Consider the following 12,552-nt stretch of genomic DNA (forward strand, 5'->3'; position numbering starts at 1 on the left):
AGAAAAAGAAAGAAAGAAAGAAAGAAAGAAGGAAAGAAAAAGAAAGAAAGAAAGAAAGAAAGAAAGAAAGAAAGAAAGAAAGAAAGAAAGAAAGAAAGAAAGAAAGAAAGAAAGAAAGAAAGAAAGAAGAATTATACTTACCCTCAGGCTCCTCGGTGCAGCTGCGTCAGACGACGATTCCCGGGCAGTAGAGAAGGAGGAGGAGGGAGCCGGAGGACGGAGCCGCAGCAGCGCTTTGTTACTGGTGGAGGCGCTGCTGCTGCTGCCCCTCTGCTTCCCTATAGGCTGTTCTCGGAAGACAGCCTATAGGGAAGCAGAGGAGCAGCAGCAGCAGCGCCTCCACCAGTAACAAAGCGCTGCTGCGGCTCCGTCCTCCGGCTCCCTCCTCCTTCCCCCGTCTGTACCGCTGCTCAGCTCCTATCTCCGGGCGGCTGTGCGCTGCGGGCAGCGGTTGCCTGCAGCGCACAGCGGCATGTAATGAGTCAGTTTGACTCATTACATGCTTGGGCCCCTGGACAGAGGCGGGCCCCAGTGCAGTGCACTGCCTGCACTGCCGGTAGTTCCGCCTCTGCCTAAGACAACTGAATCCTAAAGTGTGAGGTAATAGTGTCGTATTCAGCAACAGGCCAGAAGGTTCCGGTATGAATGGTCGACCATGTTATGATCAACAGTCATTAGGTCGACATTGGCATGGTCGAAATAGACAAATGGTCGACACATGAAAAAGTCGACATTAGGTTTTTTACTTTTTTTGGTGTTGTTTTCTGCGTAAAGTGACGGGGAACCCCAATTAGTGCACCGCTTTCGCTCACCATGCTTCGGGCAAGGTGCCTTGCTCCGCTACCGCAGAGCTCGGCACAGGTTACCGTTCCCAATCGTAGTCCACGTGAATCGTAAAGCATGGAAAAGTTCCACAAAATAAAAAAAATTTTTTTAAACACTCATGTCGACCTTGTCATGTGTCGACCATGTGTCCATGTCGACCATGTCCATGTTGACCAATAGTGGTTGACCTAATGACTGTCGACCATAACATGGTCGACCATCCAAATGGATACCAGGCCAGAACAGGGCTAGCACTGGAAGTGCGGTACTCTCACTGCCTCTCCAAGGGCAGACAGGGTTCTCTCACTGCCTCCCCAAGAGCATCCAGGGTTCTCTCACTGCCTCCCCAAGAGCAGCCAGGGTTCTCTCACTGCCTCCCCAAGAGCAGCCAGGGTTCTCTCACTGCCTCCCCAAGAGCAGCCAGGGTTCTCTCACTGCCTCCCTAAGAGCAGCCAGGTATCTCTCACTGCCTCCCCAAGAGCAGCCAGGTATCTCTCACTGCCTCCCCAAGAGCAGCCAGGGTTATCTCACTGCCTCCACAAGAGCAGCCAGGTATCTCTCACTGCCTCCCCAATAGCAGCCAGGGTTCTCTCACTGCCTCCCCAAGAGCAGCCAGGGTTCTCTCACTGCCTCCCCAAGAGCAGCCAGGGTTCTCTCACTGCCTCCCTAAGAGCAGCCAGGTATCTCTCACTGCCTCCCCAAGAGCAGCCAGGTATCTCTCACTGCCTCCCCAAGAGCAGCCAGGGTTATCTCACTGCCTCCACAAGAGCAGCCAGGTATCTCTCACTGCCTCCCCAATAGCAGCCAGGGTTCTCTCACTGCCTCCCTAAGAGCAGCCAGGGTTCTCTCACTGCTTCCCCAAGAGCAGCCAGGGTTCTCTCACTGCCTCCCCAAGAGCAGCCAGGGTTCTCTCACTGCCTCCCCAGGAGCAGCCAGGGTTCTCTCACTGCCTCCCCAGGAGCAGCCAGGGTTCTCTCACTGCCTCCCCAGGAGCAGCCAGGGTTCTCTCACTGCCTCCCCAGGAGCAGCCAGGGTTCTCTCACTGCCTCCCCAGGAGCAGCCAGGGTTCTCTCACTGCCTCCCCAGAGGTGATTTTGTGGGAGTGCAGACAAAGCACAGGAGAAACTCAGAAAATTAGAATACCGTGCAAAAGTGAATTTATTTCAGTAAATCAACTTAAAAGGTGAAACTAATATATTATATATACTCACTACATGCAAAGTGAGATATTTCAAGCCTTTATTTATCATTTTGATAATTGTGGATTACATCTTAAGAAAACCCCAAATCCAAAATCTCAAAAAATTAGAATATTACATAAAATCAATAAAAAAAGGATTTTAAATACAGAAATGTCTGCCCTCTGAAAAGTATAATCATGCATATGTACTCAGTCCTTGGTTTGGGCCCCTTTTGCATGAATTACTGCCTCAGTGCATCGTGGCATGGATTCTATCAGCCTGTGGCACTGCTGAGGTGTTATAGAAGAGCAGAATGCTTCAATAGCGGCCTTCAGCTCTTCTGCATTGTTTGGTCTCATGTCTCTCATCCTTGCCACGACGCACTGAGGCAGTAATTCATGCAAAAGGGGCCCAAACCAATACTGAGTACATATGCATGCACTGAGTGCCTGTGGCTTTGCTCACTCCACAGAGGCATTTACCCACATGCTCCTTATGTGCCACAAATGAACCCATTGTCTAACTGACATGGTGCATCCACAGCAACATGTTCCCCACTACACAACGTCGCTGTGCTACATCCTCCCTACATACATCACTGCACTACGGTCCCCCTATACGGTACACTACTTTTCTGCACTACATACTCCCTACACCCTGCACTACATTACCCTATACGTCGCACTGCATCCCCCTCTATACACTGCAATACATTACCCTATACACCGCACTGCATCCCCCCCTATACACTGCACTACATTCCCCCCTATGTGCTGCACTACATCACTACACTATATATCCCCCTCCCTATATGCAGTGGTGCAAGTGTGTGGGTACGGGTGGGTACGGCGTACCCGTAAGAATTTAGCCGTGGGTACGCCGTACCCACACCGACGGGCCGCCGCTCCTCTTTCCTCCCTCCCTCCCTCTGCTGCTCCCCGCCGTCCCCGCCGCACCGCCGCTGATGTGAGGGAAGGAGAGCGCAGCCTGCGCCTCTCCTTCCCCTCAGTCTCCGGTGGGTGTCTCAGTTTATTTCAGCGCCGATCCGTGAGCCAATCAGAGCTCGCGGGTGCGAGCTCTGATTGGCTCACGGATCGGCGCTGAAATAAACTGAGACACCCACCGGAGACTGAGGGGAAGGAGAGGCGCAGGCTGCGCTCTCCTTCCCTCACACAGACAGGACGGCAGCGGTGAGCGGGGGCATGTTATACCTGGCACTGGGAGATATCTGGCACTGGGGGGGCATTTATATTTGGCACTGGGGGATATCTGGCACTGGGGGGGGCATTTATACCTGGCACTGGGGATATCTGGCACTGGGAGATATCTGGCACTGGGGGGGGGGGGGGGGGGGGGGGGGGCATTTATACCTGGCACTGGGGGGGGGGGGGGGGGCATTTATACCTGGCACTGGGGGATATCTGGCACTGGGGGGGGGGGGGCATTTATACCTGGCACTGGGGGATATCTGGCACTGGGGGGGGCATTTATACCTGGCACTGGGGGATATCTGGCACTGGGGGGGGGGGGCATTTATACCTGGCACTGGGGGATATCTGGCACTGGGGGGGGGGGGGCATTTATACCTGGCACTGGGGGATATCTGGCACGGGGGGGGGGGGGGGGGGCATTTATACCTGGCACTGGGGGATATCTGGCACTGGGGGGGGGGGGGGGGGCATTTATACCTGGCACTGGGGGATATCTGGCACTGGGGGGGGGGGGGGCATTTATACCTGGCACTGGGGGATATCTGGCACTGGGGGGGGGGGGGGGGGGCATTTATACCTGGCACTGGGGGATATCTGGCACTGGGGGGGGGGGGGGGGGGGCATTTATACCTGGCACTGGGGGATATCTGGCACTGGGGGGGGGGGGGGGGGGGGGCATTTATACCTGGCACTGGGGGATATCTGGCACTGGGGGGGGGGGGGCATTTATACCTGGCACTGGGGGATATCTGGCACGGGGGGGGGGGGGGCATTTATACCTGGCACTGGGGGATATCTGGCACTGGGGGGGGGGCATTTATACCTGGCACTGGGGGATATCTGGCACTGGGGGGGGGGGGGGGGGGGGCATTTATACCTGGCACTGGGGGATATCTGGCACTGGGGGGGGGGGGGGGCATTTATACCTGGCACTGGGGGATATCTGGCACTGGGGGGGGGGGGCATTTATACCTGGCACTGGGGGATATCTGGCACTGGGGGATATCTGGCACGGGGGGGGGGCAGTTATACCTGGCACTGGGGGATATCTGGCACTGGGAGATATCTGGCACTGGGGGGGGGGGGGGGGGGGGGCATTTATACCTGGCACTGGGGGATATCTGGCACTCTGGGGGCATTTGTGTATCTGGCACTCTGGGGGCATTTGTGTATCTGGCACTCTGGGGGCATTTGTGTATCTGGCACTCTGGGGGCATTTGTGTATCTGGCACTCTGGGGGCATTTGTGTATCTGGCACTCTGGGGGCATTTGTGTATCTGGCACTCTGGGGGCATTTGTGTATCTGGCACTCTGGGGGCATTTGTGTATCTGGCACTCTGGGGGCATTTGTGTATCTGGCACTCTGGGGGCATTTGTGTATCTGGCACTCTGGGGGCATTTGTGTATCTGGCACTCTGGGGGCATTTGTGTATCTGGCACAGTGAGGCAATGTGTATCTGGCACAGTGAGGCAATGTGTATCTGGCACAGTGAGGCAATGTGTATCTGGCACAGTGAGGCAATGTGTATCTGGCACTGTGGGGCAATGTGTATCTGGCACTGTGGGGCAATGTGTATCTGGCACTGTGGGGCAATGTGTATCTGGCACTGTGGGGCAATGTGTATCTGGCACTGTGGGGCAATGTATATCTGGCACTGTGGGGCAATGTATATCTGGCACTGTGGGGCAATGTATATCTGGCACTGTGGGGCAATGTGTATCTGGCACTATTGGGGTCATACGTGTATCTACCCCTCCCCCCATATGTGTATCACGCCCCCATTTTCATTGACCACGCCCCATGTGGCATTTGGCCACACCCATTTTTTGCGCACGCGCCTTCGGCGCGCGCACACCGTACCCCGTAAGACATTTTTTCTACTTGCACCACTGCCTATATGCTACACTAAATCACTTCAGTACACTACACATTAACATTAGGATCATCCCTCCAGATAACTTCCCAGCTCCTCTGTCCCATGGAGCTCCAAAAGGGTAGAATGAGGGCGCAGGCAGGGTTGAGTGGAAGGAGGGGACTAAGTTAGGATTGCCAGTGACAAGGTGGAGGTGAAGGAACAGAAGGGATCGGGTTAGAGGGGATGAAAGGGCAGGCCTAGCCCTGCAGAAGCTGTCACCTGCGGCTTTCCCCAGTAATGTCACCGTCTTAGGAATTTTTTAGGCCATTGTTTAAATTTGATTTATTGCCACTGAGTAAATGTGGGGTCCAGTTTGGAATAATGTCTATAGTAAAGGTAATATATGCACAGCACACGAAATTTGTTTCTTATTCTCATTGTGAAATCTTTGTAGGCGGCATCTTTGAATCTTAGCCGTTTCTGTATGTGCGTCTGCACAGTCCCGGTTTTGTGCAGCCTGTACTGGCACAAAACTACATGTACCCTAATGCATTGCTATCAACAGTATCTAGTACTCACTGGTGACAGAATAATCAAGCTGGCTGTACCGGGATATAGTTGGCATGCCGGCATTCGTGATTCCGGCGGTCAGAATGCCGACTGCCAGGATCCCGAGCGTAAATATGCCGGAGAGGGTTAGGGTTAGGCTGTGGGAGGGGAGAGTTAGGATTACACAGCATGAGTAGTTCCACAGTGGCAAACAGCGGGAGCCACTTCTGGTATTCCTAAAATGGTATAAGGGGCCAACTATCACCCACTTCCGGATAGTGGATGGAGTCCAGCAGCATATCCGACTGTCCGGCAGAGCGGAAAACGTCCAGAGGCACACTCTGAAACTGCGAGAGGCACACTCTGGAACTGCGAGAGGCACACTCTGGAACTGCGAGAGGCACACTCTGGAACTGCGAGAGGCACACTCTGGAACTCCGAGAGGCACACTCTGGAACTCCGAGAGGCACACTCTGGAACTCCGAGAGGCACACTCTGGAACTCCGAGAGGCACACTCTGGAACTGAACTGTGGAACTACTCATGCTGCTTTTTAACACCTGTTTGTAAGGGCACATCTATATTAAATTAATCTTTATTTTACATATTTGCACTATTCGTTTGTATTTTTATTTTTTATGGTATCCTCTACATCCTTCTGGAATCTCTATGAAAAGCTGCTTTCTGCTATTTGGATCGATGCATCAGATATATGCTGCGTTGCCATTGTGGACCAACTAATACGCGGATACCAATATTTGTTTGTAAGTGGACATCTTGAATTAAAATTCAATATTTTTATGAATATTTTATGTAATTTTGTGGAGACTCATGAACAAAGAGAAGCCCTATATAAAAAAGTAAAGTTTTTTAATTTTGACGGGTTGTTGTATGAACCATCACGATACAGGGTTGGATGTGGTATTTCCTCCTAGCGCTCAAGTTTTGTATATATACCTTTTGTTCTGTTGATTATTTCTTAGTAAATTGGATGCTTACTCTTATATACAACTATAGCTGCATTGCGGGGGACTTTTATTGCGCACCAATACTGAAATTCTCTCTAGTTCACGGATAGCCAATTGTTTGCATAGCTGCGCCCGCAGAAGATATTCTCATTCATTTAATGGCCACTATATGGGTAATTATATAGACAGTGATGTCTGCAGGCTACAGAGAAGTACTCTGATCATCGCCAAATAATGGGTAACTAGATTTTACAACAGAGAGAGAGAGAGAAAGAAAAAGAAAGAAAGAGAAAGAAAGCAAGCAGAACAGCAAATGGTTAATTTAATAGAACAGCATATGATTATCTGTCAAATGCCAAAACACTAAGCAGTAAAAAAAAAAATTATACAAAAGCCACATGAGATTAGTCAAAGATAATCATGAGACTTCAGTGCTATATAAATGAAGCTTTATCGTCTACAATTATGTAGGCTGGAGATACGGCTATGCCTCTTAATTAGAGTAGACAGTGTAATAGAAATGGCCTGTAAAAACTGCTCACACAATCCTATTTCTATTTAAGCAATTAGCCCTGCTACACACTAAGCAGAAAGTAATAGGTTTGGGGCAATTCATTTGTATCTTTTGTCTCTTTTTAGTTATGTAATAAAAAAATAAAAAAGTTCCATAAAACAGGAAAGTAGAATGGATTGTGCAAAAGGGATGCGTTCTGCATCCCGGCGGCGGTCTGTATGCCAGGAGTCATGTGACTGATGCCAGAATCCCGACATCATTCAGGACACCGGCACAGGAAAACACTGACCGCTGGGATGCTGAAAGTTAGGGCCCAGGGTGGGGTGGGGATGGAGGGGGGTAGGTTTAGGGTTAGGAACTGGGGGAGTTAGGGTTAGCCACTGGGGTGGGTTAGTTCTAGCCATCACCCCCCACACGGATTAGCCCCAGCCTCCCCACTCCTCAAAGGTTAGGGTTAGGGTATGGGGCAGGAAAGGGGTAAAATACTTACCCCTGCCTGGTGTTGGGATTCTCATTGTCGAGATACCGCGGTCAGTCATGTGACCGCTGGCATCCCAACAGCCGGTATTTCAAATAGTAGGAGCTGTTTGCATAAAAGCCCACATTGATCTCACTGGGTATTCATTTTAAAGGCTGTCAATTCTTTCCCTGCCATACCCAAATGAAAACAGTATTTGTTCACAATGGATGCTAGGTTATACTTTTCAAGATCGGATACTGTGGGGTGCAAATCAATTTTTTTAATAGCTACGATAATTAATGAGTGCAGACAGAGCAATTCAATTGTTCCAGGGGACCCTTAACTATCGTGCTTGTTGCACCCAAATAGATTAGGTTTAGCTGTGTAAAGCAGCTGAACACAAATTAAGTACTGGCCATGACGCGAAAAAGTGCTGTTTGGGTGCCAAATTGTGACACTTTTCGCACATTTCTGCTTCTTACCTCAGGAGGCTGCGAGCAGAAATGTTTGCTCTGGCGGCACTCGTGCAGAAATGGAGCAACAATTGAATTGCTCCATCGGGAACCCATTAATTAGCACCGCTGGCATAACAATTGAATCGCCCCTTGAGTACTGTATGTGCTAAAATAATTCCAGCTGGTAAGCAATTGGGGTAAAGGAAAAAAAAAAAAACCGCTATCAGTGTTATGATTGTGGATTTGCTATATCTAAAGCATAGTATCCATTTGGTAAAAGTATAGGAAAAAACTGAGGTGAGAGTTAGTTGTAGGGTGCATCTGGTATCCTCCACTATTTGGCAATACATAGGATATGCAAATCACCTCACTAAGGGGGTAATTCCAAGTTGATCGCAGCAGGATTTTTGTTAGCAGTTGGGCAAAACCATGTGCACTGCAGGGGAGGCAGATATAACATTTGCAAAGAGAGTTAGATTTGGGTGGGTTATTTTATTTCTGTGCAGGGTAAATACTGGCTGCTTTATTTTTACACTGCAAATTAGATTGCAGATTGACACACCACACCCAAATCTAACTCTCTCTGCACGTTAAATCTGCCTACCCTGCAGTGCACATGGTTTTGCCCAATTGCTAACAAAAATCCTTCTGCGATCAACTTGGAATTACCCCCTAAATACCGAAATCAATGTAAAAATATATTTTTTGTTGACCATTCTTTTAAAATGTGACTTTTTAGCAGACTGTGTGGAGTAAATAAAACTATACATATAGCTCACACATAACCATGGTAAAATCCAAGTAACCACCAAGAGTCACCGAGCATACAGTCTTCCATAGACAGTCATTAGCATTTATGTTCATCTTTATCTGCTGGCATGTGCAAGTGAGAGTACTTACCCACCCACAAAGCAGAGGATGTAAAAGGCTAAATAAATTATAGCAAAAGGTCCAAACGTGATCAGGAAGAGAACGCCGCCGAGACTTCCCCATCCCCATATGGAAAGGCTGGCCTGGAGACAAAAGGATATAGACAATTAGCCTTAACTCATAACATTATATGCAGCAAATAAACAATCTGGTAAGTTTATGAAATGTGTAGAGATTTGTTCTGCTTAATAGACTCCACAGAATAGTGCGTACAGTAAGAGACAACACAGGAATGCCGTTCATAGATAATCTCTGTCAGTGAGTTGATCAGTTACAAATTTGTACTACATATTACCAGACATATAACATAAAAAGACTTAAAATAAGATTTTACTCACCGGTAAATCTATTTCTCGTAGTCCGTAGTGGATGCTGGAAACTCCGTAAGGACCATGGGGAATAGCGGCTCTGCAGGAGACTGGGCACAACTAAAGAAAGCTTTAGGACTACCTGGTGTGCACTGGCTCCTCCCCCTATGACCCTCCTCCAGACCTCAGTTAGGATACTGTGCCCGGAAGAGCTGACACAATAAGGAAGGATTTTGAATCCAGGGTAAGACTCATACCAGCCACACCAATCACACCGTATAACTCGTGATACTATACCCAGTTAACAGTATGAATAATAACTGAGCCTCTCAACAGATGGCTCAACAATAACCCTTTAGTTAAACAATAACTATATACAAGTATTGCAGACAATCCGCACTTGGGACGGGCGCCCAGCATCCACTACGGACTACGAGAAATAGATTTACCGGTGAGTAAAATCTTATTTTCTCTGACGTCCTAGTGGATGCTGGGAACTCCGTAAGGACCATGGGGATTATACCAAAGCTCCCAAACAGGCGGGAGAGTGCGGATGACTCTGCAGCACCGAATGAGCAAACTCAAGGTCCTCCTCAGCCAGGGTATCAAACTTGTATACTTTTGCAAAAATGTTTGAACCCGACCAAGTAACAGCTCGGCAAAGTTGTAAAGCCGAGACCCCTCGGGCAGCCGCCCAAGAAGAGCCCCTTTCCTCGTGGAATGGGCTTTTACAGATTTAGGGTGCGGCAGTCCAGCCGCAGAATGTGCAAGTTGAATCGTGCTACAGATCCAGCGAGCAATAGTCTGCTTAGAAGCAGGAGCACCCAGCGTGTTGGGTGCATACAGGATAAATAGCGAGTCAGTTTTCCTGACTCCAGCCGTCCTGGAAACATATATTTTCCAGGCCCTGACTACGTCCAGTAACTTGGAGTCCTCCAAGTCCCACGTAGCCGCAGGCACCACAATAGGTTGGTTCACATGAAAAGCTGATACCACCTTAGGAAGGAATTGGGAACGAGTCCTCAATTCCGCCCTATCCATATGAAAATCAGATAAGGGCTTTTGCATGACAAAACCGCCAATTCTGATACACGACTGGCCGACGCCAAGGCAAACAGCATGACCACTTTCCACGTGAGGTATTTTAGCTCTACGGATTTAAGTGGCTCAACCCAATGCGGCTTCAGGAAATCCAACACCACGTTGAGATCCCACGGTGCCACTAGAGGCACAAACGGGGGCTGAATATGCAGCACTCCCTTAACCAAAGTCTGAACTTCAGGCAGTGAAGCCAGTTCTTTTTGGAAGAAAATGTACAGAGCCGAAATCTGGACCTTAACGTAACCCAATTTTAGGCCCGTAGTCACTCCTGACTGTAGGAAGTGCAGAAATCGACCCAGTTGAATTTCCTCCGTTGGGGCCTTCCTGGCTTCACACCAAGCAACATATTTTTGCCATATGTGGTGATAATATTTTGCGGTCACATCTTTCCTAGCCTTAATCAGCGTAGGAATGACTTTCTCCGGAATGCCTTTTCCTTTAGGATCCGGTGTTCAACCGCCATGCCGTCCAACACAGCCGTGGTAAATCTTGGAACAGGCAGGGCCCCTGCTGTAGCAGGTCCTGTCTGAGCGGCAGAGGCCATGGGTCCTCTGAGATCATTTCTTGAAGTTCCGGGTACCAAGCTCTTCTTGGCCAATCTGGAACCACGAGTATAGTTCTTACTCCTCTCCTTCTTAGTATTCTCAATACCCTGGGTATGAGAGGCAAAGGAAGGAACACATACACCGACTGGTACACCCTCGGTGTTACCAGAGCGTCTACAGCTATCGCCTGAAGGTCCCTTGACCTGGCGCAATATCTTTTTAGCTTTTTGCTGAGGCGGGACGCCATCATGTCCACCTGTGGCCTTTCCCAATGGTGTACAATCATTTTGAAGACTTCTGGATGAAGTCCCCACTCTCCCGGGTGGAGGTCGTGCCTGCTGAGAAAGTCTGCTTCCCAGTTGTCCACTCCGGGAATGAACACTGCTGACAGTGCTAATACATGATTTTCCGCCCATCGGAAAATCCTTGTGGCTTCTGCCATCACCATCCTGCTTCTTGTGCCGCCCTGCTGGTTTACATGGGCGACCGCCGTGATGTTGTCTGACTGGATCAGCACCGGCTGGTGTTGAAGCAGGGGTCTAGCCTGACTTAGGGCATTGTGAATGGCCCTTAGTCCCAGAATATTTATGTGTAGGGAAGTCTCCTGACTTGACCATAGTCCTTGGAAGTTTCTTCCCTGTGTGACTGCCCCCCCAGCCTCGAAGGCTGGCATCTGTGGTCACCAGGACCCAGTCCTGTATGCCGAATCTGCGGCCCTCTAGAAGATGAGCACTCTGCAGCCACCACAACAGCGACACCCTGGCCCATGGAGACAGGGTTATCAGCCGATGCATCTGAAGATGCGACCCGGACCACTTGTCCAACAGATCCCACTGGAAGATCCTTGCATGGAACCTACCCAATGGAATTTCTTCGTAAGAAGTTACCATCTTTCCCAGGACTCGTGTGCATTGATGCACCGACACCTGTATTTCTATTAGGAGGTCTCTGACTAGAGATGACAACTCCTTGGCCTTCTCCTCCGGGAGAAACCCTTTTTCCTGTTCTGTGTCCAGAACCATACCCAGGAACAGTAGACGCGTCGTAGGAACCAGCTGCGACTTTGGACTATTCAGAATCCAGCCGTGCTGTTGTAGCACTTCCCGAGATAGTGCTACTCCGACGAACAACTGCTCCCTGGACCTCGCCTTTATAAGGAGATCGTCCAAGTACGGGATAAGTATAACTCCCTTTTTTTGAAGGAGTAACATCATTTCGGCCATTACCTTGGTAAATACCCTCGGTGCCGGGGACAGACCAACGGCAACGTCTGGAATTGGTAATGACAGTCCTGTACCACAATTTTGAGGTACTCCTGGTGAGGAGGGTAAATGGGGACATGCAGGTAAGCATCCTTGATGTCCAGTGATACCATGTAGTCCCCTTCGTCCAGGCTTGCAATAACCACCCTGAGCGATTCCATTTTGAACTTGAACCTTTGTATATAAGTGTTCAAGGATTTCAATTTTAGAATGGGTCTCACCGAACCGTCTGGTTTCGGTACCACAACATTGTGGAATAGTAACCCCGGCCTTGTTGAAGGAGGGGTACCGTGATTATCACCTGCTGAAAGTACAGCTTGTGAATTGCCGCCAGTACTACCTCTCCACGAGGGCAGCAAGCAAGGCTGATTTGAGGTAACGGCGAGGG

General features: G+C 49.6%; 1 protein-coding gene across 3 annotated transcripts in view; it reads right to left on the reverse strand.

Annotated features, from left to right (window-relative positions):
• Positions 1 to 12,552, reverse strand: part of SNX13 (sorting nexin 13) — a 266,302-nt gene that overhangs the window by 180,092 nt on the left and 73,658 nt on the right. For 2 of the 3 annotated variants that reach the window (XM_063921738.1, XM_063921739.1), the window contains exon 2: positions 8,919 to 9,031. In XM_063921738.1, coding sequence (XP_063777808.1) covers positions 8,919 to 9,031 — 113 coding nt within the window. Of the gene's footprint in view, positions 1 to 8,918; positions 9,032 to 12,552 lie in introns of those variants that run through there. The other variant, XM_063921741.1, reaches the window with a different exon arrangement.

Source organism: Pseudophryne corroboree, chromosome 5, assembly GCF_028390025.1.
Source record: "Pseudophryne corroboree isolate aPseCor3 chromosome 5, aPseCor3.hap2, whole genome shotgun sequence".
Taxonomy (NCBI): domain Eukaryota; kingdom Metazoa; phylum Chordata; class Amphibia; order Anura; family Myobatrachidae; genus Pseudophryne; species Pseudophryne corroboree.